The sequence below is a fragment of the Symsagittifera roscoffensis genome, chromosome 5, assembly GCF_963678635.1.
Source record: "Symsagittifera roscoffensis chromosome 5, txSymRosc1.1, whole genome shotgun sequence".
Classification (NCBI taxonomy): Eukaryota; Metazoa; Xenacoelomorpha; order Acoela; family Convolutidae; genus Symsagittifera; species Symsagittifera roscoffensis.
Window position 1 is genome coordinate 67,215,761 of NC_087066.1, and position 13,370 is coordinate 67,229,130.

At 37.9% G+C, this 13,370-nt stretch overlaps 1 protein-coding gene across 1 annotated transcript in view; it reads right to left on the bottom strand.

Moving 5' to 3' along the window:
• Nucleotides 1–257: 257 nt before the first annotated feature.
• LOC134845466 (glycogen debranching enzyme-like) overlaps nt 258–13,370 on the bottom strand; it is a 643,946-nt gene continuing 630,833 nt past the window's right edge. Inside the window, exons 17-27 of the mRNA XM_063862356.1 lie at nt 12,760–13,034; nt 12,128–12,261; nt 11,726–11,859; nt 5,142–5,411; nt 4,679–4,913; nt 2,909–3,023; nt 2,424–2,666; nt 1,986–2,191; nt 1,579–1,676; nt 1,214–1,301; nt 258–805 (exon numbers count right to left, since the gene is read on the bottom strand). Of these exons, the coding sequence (XP_063718426.1) occupies nt 548–805; nt 1,214–1,301; nt 1,579–1,676; nt 1,986–2,191; nt 2,424–2,666; nt 2,909–3,023; nt 4,679–4,913; nt 5,142–5,411; nt 11,726–11,859; nt 12,128–12,261; nt 12,760–13,034 (2,056 nt within the window). The 3' untranslated portion in view covers nt 258–547. The remainder of the gene's footprint in view (nt 806–1,213; nt 1,302–1,578; nt 1,677–1,985; nt 2,192–2,423; nt 2,667–2,908; nt 3,024–4,678; nt 4,914–5,141; nt 5,412–11,725; nt 11,860–12,127; nt 12,262–12,759; nt 13,035–13,370) is intronic.

The window sequence follows — 13,370 nt, forward strand, 5'->3', positions numbered from 1 at the left end:
GAGCCATAATAACGTTAAAACTGCAGTGAAATTAATGGAGTATCATCAAAATAGACTTAAAGAAAACACGCGCTATAGAAAAATTGAGTTACCGGGAAAAAATTTAGACCAATATTCTCGACACTTTTTAATCCAATCACTGTGCCAAGGGCTTTAATATGACATCATAATTGAACCCCTACGAGCTTTCCTTGAAAACAAACTCGAGAAAACACGCCTTAGTTCTTTCCCTTCACTTCGTGACTAGCCGGAACGAAAAGTGTTCAAATTTCAACTAAAATTAATTCATACTTATTTCAGTGCGAAAATATAATATCAATACTAAATATGATTTCCAAGTACTACTTGACTGCATATAAACCACAGTTACAAATTGATTATTTATACCTGTTTCATAGAAACACTACTATTCAGCAAATTAGTAAATTCATTAAATTGTCTGACAAATATAAAACACTATTACAGTTTTTCGGGGTTAATGTGATGGCGGTTAAATAGAATAAAATTCATTAATTGTTTGTTTCTTTTTCAGCTTGGCAGCGTCGGTCTACTTTTGATTCAACTCGTGAATAAGTTCCAAGGCGGTCGAAAAGGACCATGCTTGGGTGGGACTGCTGAAGGAACAGATGTTTCCGTTCACATTGGTCAGTTCGGTCACGCCCCTCCACGGAGAATTGTGGATGTGTTCAGACATACGAGTGAGGTGCTGTGAGATGAGCTGTTCCGTCTCTCTCACTTCTCTCTTCAGCTTCCGACTGACTGCCAGTTTGGCCCGCAAGAAGAACCCAGTCAGCCACACCCACTCCTAAACACAACCAGAATAGCAGGTTGCTGGGAATTTTGCTCAGAAAGTGTCGATCGACCGCAGCTATTGATCCACAACGATTATGGAAACATTTTCGCAGATCGACTATTTGTCTTAACGAAACGTTAAATTTAGTTCTGTTCACTGAGAAGTTCTGTTTAGGAGTCTAATTTAAAATATGTTATTTCTGGGGTCTTTGATCAGCTGTCAACGAAAAAATTAGTTCATTTTAAAGTTTCTTTCCTTTAATCAGCTATCATTGTTCAATTTTAATTACTTAGTTGCCTTTTCGCCAAAAACTTGAGAAGAAGATTTACGCTACTGCTGGATGATTTTGTCTTAGGGGGATTTAGTCCGCAAGCGTTCAAAACTTAGCGTGATTTAAATCGGGTCAGAAAACAGACTCACTGGTCCGTTATGGTAGTTGAAACCCTTTGCAAGATCGAAGTTTTCATCATCTCTGTCATTGTCGTACACTCCGTTGTATTTCCAGTCACTGAAACGAAGAACACTTTCGACAATGAACACATTACTGGTGCTTCAAGAAGTTACTAGGTGGTCCCTCTAAGTTGAAATTCTATTTGTTTACGACAGAAAAATATCTATTAATATTTACATGGATTCAATTTAAGACCACTTATTTGTACAATATTCAAATTAATTTAACCGAGAGAGGACAGCAAACGTACCCGATAGGGTCTCAAAACGCTGCCCCAAAGTAGCAAAATCAAGGTTTAGAACATTAGAGACGAATCCTAAATTATTCAACTTACCTCGGGTCTAGAGTTTTCATTCCCAAGGGACCAAGTAGCACTTTTTGGATTGTTTCAAGAGCACGCCACGCATTTTCCAGATCACACATCTCCAAGGCCTAAAAACGCTTCAATTTTCTAGCCAGTAAATACTTTTTAGCCGAGAAGTATGATCAAAAATTATTTGCATGTAGGTCCTCGTTTAGATCAAGAGGACACTTAGGAGCTCGAGGACGGCTTCTATGATCCGAATGATTACGGATGACTTGGTATCTCTTCGAGCAAAAAAACAGCAGTGCATATTAAAATTGACGATCATCAACGTTGCTCCAGAAAGCGCAAGAGATCATTCTGATAATATATTGGTCGAAAATCTATCAAGGAGCTGTAAACGTATCAACACAGAAAAACAACGTTTCTGGACTCACCTCTGCAATTGCAATAGCGTAGTTGGGTCTGAGCTGGTAGTCAGTCCATGGGTTCTGGGACCCCAGAGTGTCCTTGTAGATGTTCTTCTTATTCACCAGTGACAAATCGTTGTACCTTTCATCGGGTGAAGCGCCCACGAAGAAGTGACAGTCGAAGCTTGCTCCTAGTCTCTCGGCCCAATTGGAGAATTTCAGAAGAGATCCATCTACAATCATAAAGCCCATGGCTATTTTGACTACAAAAAAGCTCCAGATCAAGGCTGAAAATAGAAAAATCCTCAGTACAATTCAGTGTCACAGATGCTCAGTGGCATAGGCATCAACAACTTTTGTGTACAAATTGAATTTCTCAATAAAGGTGAAAACTTTTATTGTAAGTGAGCAATGTTCAAGGCATTCAGACGAAGAATAGTTAAAAAAAACGCATAATTTTTTCACCTTTTATTTTCACGCCTTCATAGGCATACATCTTTTTCTTGTTCAATTCACCCAGCCACTTCACACATGCATAGCACAACCCCTGCAGCTCCACGGAGGCTCCATCGCGAGGAGTTGCCGGAGTGCCTCTGTTTCCAGCCCTGTCACTGGATCCCATCTTGTCCATCCAAGTTCCACAATTATATTTGTTGCCTCCAAGTGTAAAACCAGTAGCAGGATCCACAGACACTTCAACTGTGAAACCTAAAATGACAAAAATCATTCATACTGTCTCTTTATGATACGATAATAAAATGTCACAGTCCTTTAAAATAATCAAGCAAGCTAATGTGGTACAAATAGTTTTAAAACACTTCGTGTTTAATCATACCTTTGCGCAAAACGCCTAGCGTTCGTGTTCTACGAAACAAAACTGTAAACAGCACAATTGACGGAATCAAGGTCAACCAATAATGAACACTAGTTTCGCAGTAGCAAAAAAGTACCTGGTTTGCACATATTACTGTCAATCTGTGGTCCAGCATTTCTCTCAACAAACCGGATTCCCTGTGCGTGCTTCTGAAGACCTTCTTGGATGATATCGGCCAAAGAATGAAACTCCTAGAAAATAGATGATTTGTATGTGAACAGATCGTCATATGACTTGAGAATCTTGACGAGCCCTTAGAAGGTAACTTTCTCCCATTTACATATAACAGAATCAAGGTCACGTAAAATTATATAAAAAATAAATAGGAATCTCCACTCAGTTACGTTGAGGATTTCAATTTACAAATTAGTCTTGAAATTTGTTCAAATTGTTGGGTCTCTTTCCCATGACGAAGAAAGCACGCTTCGCCTTCACGTATATCTTCCTTGCAATAACTAAGGGTAAAAATACTTCATTAAGACAACGGAGGGAAAATAAAATTTAACACAGAGATGAAGCTGCACTTCGTAAACACAATTAAAAAACGGAAAAAAATAGCTTCGAAAAACGTAAAGGCGAAATAGAAAAAGGCAAGAATATGACAAATAGCCGGTTACTCTGCAAATAATAGAGAATGGTCCGACCACAGTTTTTCACATTAGTATCCTTTTTGGCGATAAAAACGATCTGAACAAACAACTAAAACTTAGACATATTCGACAGTCATAGTAAAATAGGTACATTGGACAACAATTTAAAAAAATGACTACAAAAACAAAAAAATATCAAAAATGTCCCAGAAAAAATTTGTAAATTTATTTTTGAAATTTTTAATTCCCAAAATTTCGCGAAGAAGTCCAAAAAAAAAATTTTTTTAATCGACTAAAACAAAATCTTCGGGTCTTAAAACAAGCAAAAAAAACTAGTTAAAGCTTGCTCACTCGCCTTTACTCGCTCGAAATTAGACAAAAATCAAGAATTTCAAACCGGTATTTCTCAACACTGGGAAAAAATTTTTATGTCGTTCGAGTCACGACTGAAAGGGTTTAATACGATATATCAATCGAATCATTCCGGTGATTTTTGTCCATACTGATTTAGCGTGGATAAACAAAACGAAAAAGAAAACTAAAACATACCCGAATACAAAGTTCCTCCCCATTTTTCAAATGGCCGAAACAAGAAGTAGTAAAGAGTTTAGAGAAATAATTGACCTCTACGGGATTCAAACCTCAGCCCTGGAAAACCCAAGAACTGAAGTCTACTGCCATGCATACCTGTGCCACTGGAGCCTGCAGAAACCAAACACTAATCAGTTATAAATTGGAGAATACATGCTATTAAGCAGCAAATGATATGCAACAACAGTGCCACCAAAATGAACACTTTTATTTGCAGGTTAGATTTGCAAAAAGTTCGTAACATGGCACCACTCTCGCTAGCTCGCATGTGAACGTAGATCACCACTCAAAACTCCGTAATTTACAGAAAATAGCTAACAGACAATTGGAAGGGTGTCAATTAAACAAAAAGTGATTGACTTTTTAAAGCATTTTCAAAGAAAAATGTATAGCCTTGAAGCTCTTTGTTATTCAAGAATCCTTGATGATTGACGTTTTAATTAAAAAAAAACGGAACCAAATTGAGAGGTATGAGACAATATGTATTTTTCAATCAGCTCGAAAATCTCAAAATTAAAACGCACTTTCGAAACTAAACGTTTCTGCATTTTCATAATTGGAATGCTTAATCATCAGAAAAATAACATGTATTAAAAAGTGTCTGTAAACTATTATATTCAAGCTGGAGGTTACAACTGAAAAAAATTCAAATATCATATACTCACGTGTTCAGTTGACATTCTCTCGTAGAGTGCCGAGTCATGTCGATAAATGCGGGCCACTTTCTCCTCCAACAACTTCCTAGCTTCTTCAGTAGTCATCGCCTGGCACAGGTGACGGATACTGTTCAGCCACCACCAGACGGCGTCTCTGCAATTATACCTGGACACTTCTCCTCCTCCCAGTAGATTGGGAATCAAACCGTGGCGCATGGTTGAAGCGTAGCTTAGGATAATGTATCTGAAAGCAATACAAAAATATCTGAAAAATACGCCACACAAGCTAAGAACTAACGTGCGCACAATTCGAGTTAAATGAACTGCCAATCAAACATGCATTTTTAAACGTCGTTGATTTTCATACTGACCCTGACCTAACAATCTTTCTTTTTGAAAACTAAAAAAAAATTTGATCCCATTTAGTTTCAAAGATTGCAGGAAAAAAACGAGCACCAGTGGTGTTTCAAACCTGGCTTCTTTTATTCGACCAGGTATAATGAGGAGCCCCCTCAATGCAATGAACGTGTCCCTTCCCCAGTTGCGCCAGATTCCCTCGCTGAAGTGTGGGAGTCCGGCTGCCAGCGATGGGACATCACTCTGCAGTTTGTGGACATAGTCAAAGCTGGCCTTCATGTTGTCCAGCAGCACTGGTGCCAGAGCAGCCGTCTTGCACACTCCTGTCAGTTGGACTGAGCCAAGGAGCAACTTGCACTTCAGTGAACCAATATCTTCGTTCGGCCTGAAGAAAGAATTTTTGTTGGGACACTTAAGGCGATTGGCTGTTCAAGCTTATTTAAAATGCGAAGAAAAAAAGACATCCAAACGTTCCGCGAACAAAAAAAAGCAAAAATTCGCGTGTCCTATTTTAGTAGTAATACACAGACGCGAAGCTGAGCTTCGCGCCACTTGCGATACAAAAATGAAGAACTATGTTTAAAATCGAACGGAAATAAAAGGAAAAAAAATTGTTTTTGGCATTAAATTTTTCAAAAGCCCAAAATATCAAAAAAAATACCTGTACCATTGAAAACTATACAAAGGCGTTTCGGAATAAAACAAACAAGTCGAATATTTAAAAAAAATCGGCGAAATTAAGCCGGATGAGACTAACCGGGCTTTGAGGTCTCAAGCATGGGTTTTACAGCAACATGGAAGACAGCTGCTGAACCTTCAAAAAATAGTCGGGCTACCAGAACTGTAAAAAAATAATCAGACGGACGATAGTATAAAAAGTCACAAACTCTACTTAACAAAAAAATGAAACGGCCGGATACGAACAACAAGCATTTGCAGTCTCGAGCAGTTGTTACTTCTACAACAGATGGTTGATTGAAGTTGAATTTATACTTACCAAGCGGTAACAAAGCCGAAAATGCCCAAGCAGAAACCCTTCAAGACAAAAAAACTTCAGCCCGCTTTCCCCTTAGAACACGCACACAAAAAATTATTTCGGTCCTCAAAAGACGGAAAAGGGGGCCACTGAAATAAAAAAACCCAAACCAAATCAGCCAAATAAAAAGCAAATTTAAAAAAATATAGCCCACAACTTTCCGATTTCTTAACTTTCAATTTCAAAAGAAAAAACATAGATGGCCTTGGGGCTCTTTCAATTTCTAGAACAAATTATGATTGACCTTTTTTTATTCATTTAACCCAATTTGAGAAAACTGGATCAATAGGTAAAATTTTAGTCCGCTGCGAAATCTAAAAAAGAAGTCGATCACAAATAGAAGTCGAAGCTAGAAATCAATCACGTTTTAAAAATCATTGCGACCTATATAAGAGCCTGAACTACGTTGATCAATTCTTGAATAAACGGAAGCTAACAAATCGACTTGGTAAAATTACAACCAATGTAACAATCAAATTTCGATTCGACCTGATTTTTGAAATGCTAAAACACTACGAGCAGCTACAATGAAAATAGTTTATAGCAAAAATAAACAATTCTTACATGTGACAGCTATGCCGACAGAACAAACAGTCAAATATTAGGCCTACAATTTTTTTTAAACAGAAAATTACCGTTTGAAACGGAAAAATTCGAGCCCAGGACCTTTGCTGTCACAGGCGTATTCTTTACCTCCAGGCTAAGTGGGCAGGAGATACTAATAAACTTGAATTCAGTATGAACTCAGAGTCGAAGCTGTGCTTCGCAAGCAATTACAAGAACACGGCCAAAAAGCACCGCTATCAAGTTAGCTAAGAAAAAGTAGAAATAAGCCTCGAATGAGCAAAAACTCGGCTAAGTGCAACCTACTGCAATCCTATTCCAATCTGCAACCTACTGCAATCCAGAGATTTTGAGTCTCACTCACTATTTCCTCAGCCACTCAAGCTTATCAACCGAAAAACACTAGTCACGAACAAAGCAGCTACATATGCTAACAATTGCCAATGCGATTCAGCACCAAATATAAATAGACTCAATTTTGCTATTAATAATTTGGAATATAACAAACTGAAGCCATCCACACTAACTTTGCATGTAACAGCTTGCAAAGCATAAAGCCACATTATGTTTAAATTATGCGTTTCAAAAAAATTGCGAGCTATATTGACTAAGAAAATTTCTGAAATCAAGTTTTTCTTATTGTGATGTTGTTTAAAACAAATAGCTTCTTTCGGTTCATTTGATGAATCAAAAAAACATCAACTGTGTCGATTTATTACTATTCGAATGTCGAGGCACGTGCTATCAAAAAGCTGTAAAGGTGCTCCACCATTATTGGGGTGCCGCGCCAATATTTGTTGCTTGGTTTGGAAAAAAAGAAGGTTCGTACTCATACACTAGCTTCGCAATTATAAACAAGGGACCAACAGGAGTCCAGATGAGTCCTGAGAAAAAAGTTATTCACCGGGAAAAAATAGCACCCGATTGCAATACCCTTGCTTTTCGCAAGAGTAACCAGCAGTCTGACGAACTTTCAGACAAACAACAATTAATTGTCGAAAAACAACTGATTTTATAGTTTGTACACAGAGGCGAAGCTGCACATCGCAAACACAAGCAAGAAAATGGAAATTTAAGAGTCTCGCATCTGCGTCACAATCACTTAAAAAGTTATCAACACAAGATGTCAATAAAGAAGCAACAGTTGCTCTTACAATGCAAAAGCTTTTCAGAAAAAGTACCATCAAATAAAATTGAAACTAATTCAATAAGCCGCAATCAAACCTCTGACATGTACATAAGGAGTGTCACATATTCGCATCTGTGCCACGGTCGCTTAAAAATAAACAAGGGAGCAGCTGCAGTTTGAGGTAAGCTGTTTGCTCATTTAGTAATTTTTCAAACTGTGTCAAAATGTCAAAAATTAGACATTTACCAAGTCCATATATGTTTGTCTTTCAAAAATTCGGAGAAATAAATTTTGCAGGAGAGATCCTTAGATCATCTCAATTCTAATGATTTGAAGATCATCTCAATTCGAATGAGTCTTTCAGAACTGACCAGGAAGTCCCAAAATAGGTATACATTTCTTTCGAACACAGCCGATTCCATACCAAAATTCGCTTTTGCAGGGGACAATCGGTTATGTCGGGAATACCCCTAGTGCTTGTTTTTTCGATTAGGCCTCAAGGTTAGATTTGGCACATAAGTTTTCAAGAAAAAACCAAAAAAGCACAAAAATTAAACAATGCTCTCAACAAAATTTCGGGCGTAGCCGCTGTGCAGAGAAAATCATTGGAGCATAATCAATCGATTAGGACCGTAACCTTAGATTTGTCTGGGTAGTTTCAGAAAACCCAAGACAACGGTCAAAATTTGAAACATTGGACATTTTTTGTGGTCAGTCCAAAAAATTGATAAAGACAATTCTCAAGTACATAGATGAAGCTTAAAACAATTGAGGGAATCGATTTATGAAGTGGATACCCCTACAACTTATTTTTCGATTGAGCCCTCAATCTCAGATTTGGTACCGTAGTTCTCTAAAACGCGGTCAACTACTCAAAAATTGGACTTTTTCTAAATCCAACTTTGCTTTCCTACAAAACGGGTTTTTCGTGACCTTTACACTTATGCTGTTCGGTAGACGAGTTTGCATTCATTTCAGCAAAAGAAATGAATTGAACTAGGGGCCCAGCTGAAAGCTGGAGAGACCTGTTTGATTATTTTAATATTGATTATTTTAAAATTGTTTTAAAATTTCAGGTTTCTCAAGTCAATAGCGCCCTTCCTACGCAAAAAAAGTGAAAGAGAAGCTTATGCAATCATTGGTAACGTTTTCGGAGCCATACAACTTTTTAAGTTCCCTATTTAGAAGGACTGCCCGCGCCCGATAGACGTCGTTCTGCCGGGGAGGAGAGATCATACAAAAAATCGTCCTCCCCGTTGTTCTAATACACCTTTGAGGAGTAGAATTGAAGTATATAAATGATTAAAGTGAGAGGTACAGATTTTTAATGATACCTCTGAATTGATCTATGAGCGCATCAGGTGACATTTTCAATACATCATTGCTTCCACACAAGATGACAATGGTGTCGTACTGATCGATTGGCGCATGTTTTAAGTGATTTATGACCTCCCATTAAACGGGCCTTTCACAGTGCGACAAGGCAAACCGTATCAATCATGGTTACATGCTAAATATATTTAAAATAAAATCATATGCACAATGCTTCAACAATGTGAATATATATTCACTAGAATTAAGTGAAATGTGTGTTTCACAAACCAGCTAACATTAATGAAATAAAGTATTTTTCATTTTTCTAAAGACTCTTTAATTTTCGAATTAATTAAATTTTGTCCAAGCATTGCAAATATGACTATAATATGTTGACTATAACTGACATCACAAAAACGTTCTGGAACAAACCGACCTGATCAAAGAGAACTAGCGTAACTCGTGCAACTTCTCGTTGGACTTCTTCGAACCATACAAAAAAACTCAACACAAAGCCAATAGCACCAAGCAAAAGCGAGAAAACGTAAGCATAGCGGATTCCATTGTCTAAAAAATACACACAATAAGTATATTGAATCTTTGTTCCAATGCCAAAAAACGTTTAAAAAAACTTTTCCTAAGTGTACAGCTCTTCCCCGAGACAAATTAAGGACCAGCCCCTTGGGCAGGGGAGTTTCCTACAACCTGGTCTATCGATTAAACCCTTAATCCCAAATCTGGATGGGTAGTTTTTGAGGAAATCGATAATTTCCGAAAAAAAAGGCCAAAAAAGTGACTTTTCCTAAGTCTATAGCTCTTCCTCTAGGCAAGTTAAGGACCAGCCGCTTGGGCGGGGGAGTTTCCTACAACCTGGTCTATCGATTAAACCCTTAATTCCAAATCTGGATGTGTAGTTTTTGAGGAAATCGATAATTTCCGAAAAAATAGGCAAAAAAATCAAAAAAGTGACTTTTTCCTAAGTCTATAGCTCTTCCCCTAAGCAAATTAGGGACAAGCCGCTTGGGCAGGGGAGTTTCCTACAACCTGGTCTATCGATTAAACACTTAATCCCAAATCTGGATGGGTAGTTTTTGAAGAAATCGAAAAAGTTTGAAAAAATGGCCTAAAAACCGAAAAATTGACTATTCCTAAGTGTATAGCTCTTCCCCTAGACAAATTAGGGACGAGCCGTTTGTGTAGAGGGGGGGTTCCTACAATCTGGTCTATCGATTAAACCCTTAATCCCAAATCTGGACTGGTAGTTTTTGAGGAAATCGGAAAGATTTGAAAAAAGGCCGAAAAAGTCAAAAAAGTGACTTTTCCTAAGTCTATAGCTCTTCCCCTAGGCAAGTTAAGGACCAGCCGCTTGTGCGGGGGAGTTTCCTACAACCTGGTCTATCGATTAAACCCTTAATTCCAAATCTGGATGGGTAGTTTTTGAGGAAATCGATAATTTCCGAAAAAATAGGCAAAAAAATCAAAAAAGTGACTTTTCCTAAGTCTATAGCTCTTCCCCTAAGCAAATTAGGGACCAGCCGCTTGTGCATGGGAGTTTCCTACAACCTGGTCTATCGATTAAACCCTTAATCCCAAATCTGGACGGGTAGTTTTTGAGGAAATCGAAAATTTCCGAAAAAATGGGCAAAAAGTGAAAAAAGTACCGAGTTGTGAAGCTTTTCTAAGACCGTAGGGGGTGGGGTAGGGTAAAAATTGCCCTAAATTTTATGCAGGCAGGTAGGTGAAACGCTACTGAATCCATTGGTACCACTTTTATGAGAATCTGACGGGTAGTTTTTTGGGAAAGCGAATTTTTCGAAAAATCGTCTCAAAAAAAAAAAAAAAAAAAAAAAAAAAACCAGATCTCATCTGAAAAAAAAAAAACGTTTTCATAATACCTGTTTAATAAATCAAACAGGAACTTAACCAGATCAAACGTTAAACTATGAAAACTCAAATTTGAGCCTGAACAAAACTAAATTTTTTCAGGAAAAAACAAAAAAACTAGCCTGACCTATATAAAAGTCCGAACTACATTCATCGACTCTTAAAAAAAGATTTTTGCTGAGTTAAAACTTTTTCAACAAAAAATAATTGGATTGATGCTTATACAGATACAGACAAAATTACTACCTTTTCTTTCGATTAAACCTTTGATCTCACATTTAGCAGACAAGTTCGGAAAAATCAGAAGTTTCCAAAAACAGTCAAAACATCAAAACTAGACAATTTCTAGGGCTTTAACTTTTTGTAACAAAGATAAGGAGGCAGTCGTTTAAACAGAGAGGTTTTCTAACACCGGTTCTTGCGATTGAACCTTTGATCCCAGATGTATGGCAAGTTAGTGTTTGAGAAAAAGAGAAAAATCCAATAAATGGGTCCATGAACCTGTCGGAGGCGGTCGTGTAAGGTAAAAAGAGATTAGCGGAATATGCGGCACACAGAGCAGCAACCGGTCTTTTCACCAGTTTTGTGAAAATAAGGGTGCCACCTAAAGTAGCACCAAAAAATGCGACTTAGGTTGGAAAAAATTTGCCCTGTAGTGTCAAATTACGCTCCGCATGTCTAAATATTGTCAATTGAAACCAGAAGATTATTTACCGCTCTCAAAATTGGTCGAAAAATGTCAAATAATTATCACTTGCACACCATTACTCACTGGTTTAACTTGATCATGATCTGTTTCACACATGCATTGTAAATAGCAGTCACGAGACACTGCAAGTACGCTGGCTTCAGATACATCGGCAGCTTCTTCATCTCTTTAACCACAGGCTCCAGCCACTCACCCACCTGCACAAAAATGCACTTTCTTCTTGATTAAAGAAAAAGCTGTAGTTTCCAAAATATTTAGGCTATTTAGTTATTTGAAATAAAATTTTCATTTTTATAGGTTTGTTTTGATATAATTTTCATATGATTCTTTTTCCTAAAAAGCAGTAAGCACATTTAAACGTATATTCAGATCCGGAGACTACGAAAAGGATCAGAAAAACAACCTCAAAAAATGAATCAATTAGACTTCACTAGAAGGAACGGTGTGGCAATAACTGTTCTTTACCTGTTTGACATTGGGCTGCATTTTGAGTCTGTTGACGGAATAGTCCATGAGCCAGTCCCCCTGTCGCACATTCTCACACAGCGGGTGTCCCAAGTCCCCACCTGCCACTGCCTCATCCAGCACAAACTTCACACCTAACACAACACATTTTGATTAAGTTGAAAACAAAAACTTCTAAGACCTAAAACCTAGAAACTCTTGTAAGTCAATGTCGGATAAAAGCAGTCAATGCTTAGGAAAAAATCCCCCACCAGCCTGCAAATTTTACTAAGTTTTTTCTGTTCACTTTGTCCGATTGATACACAAATTGGCATACCGATTAATTAGACCATGACAAACGTATGTGGTCTCCATACTTATACTTTTGAAACCCCTCGTCACGCCAAAAAACGGATACTCATCTGAGGTGGGGGAGGAAAAAAGAGCTTAAAAAAGGATAGCAATCCTTGAATTTTAATTGATAAAATGACAAACCAAAAAAACATAGTATCCAAAAAAAAACATTGAACTTATGTCCTCGGTTGAATCTCGAACGAATTGACAGAAAAGCATCTAGCACAGGACAGATGAACTGCTTCATTTTTCACAATTTTTATTTGGCTCTGTAAAAATACTTGAAAATATGCCCGTGCCTGCAATTCCGCAGTATTTCAAGTCCCCATAACTCGGCAAGTTGTATGGCCCCAGCCCCATTCCATGCGAGCTCTCCTCAGCTCCGCACCGGTACAGAAGGGCATTCATATCCACCAAAGAAAGCGCGGAGAAGTCAAAGGGATGCAGAGGAGTGTCTTTTGAGTGATCAGTTTTAGAAGCTGGCGCTTCGTGGTCAAAGAATGCGGGGTCTATTTCAGATATGAGTTTCTGCACCTTCTGCATGGCCAGGTTCACATTCAAATCCAGTGATACCCTGCAAAACTCTCAAGATATATAAGAGGCTTAACACAGAGGCTAAGCGGAGCGTTGCATCATTTGCGATACAGCACAAACATAAGAAACATAAGTCAAAACAATATCGAAAAATGCTGAAAAACCAGGTGTACCAAAACTAAAATTTTCGTATGTCTAAACAAAGTTCATTCTAGGCAAAAATGCCAGATATTTGAATTTTAAATTAGCAACGGAAGAAAACTTACGAAGAACAGCCGACAATCGTTGAGCATACACAAGTTGAGCCGGAAAGTTGCTTGCAGCACAAGGAAAATCTGTGTAGCAACTATGCCGACAAAACTTGAGCAGACAACCG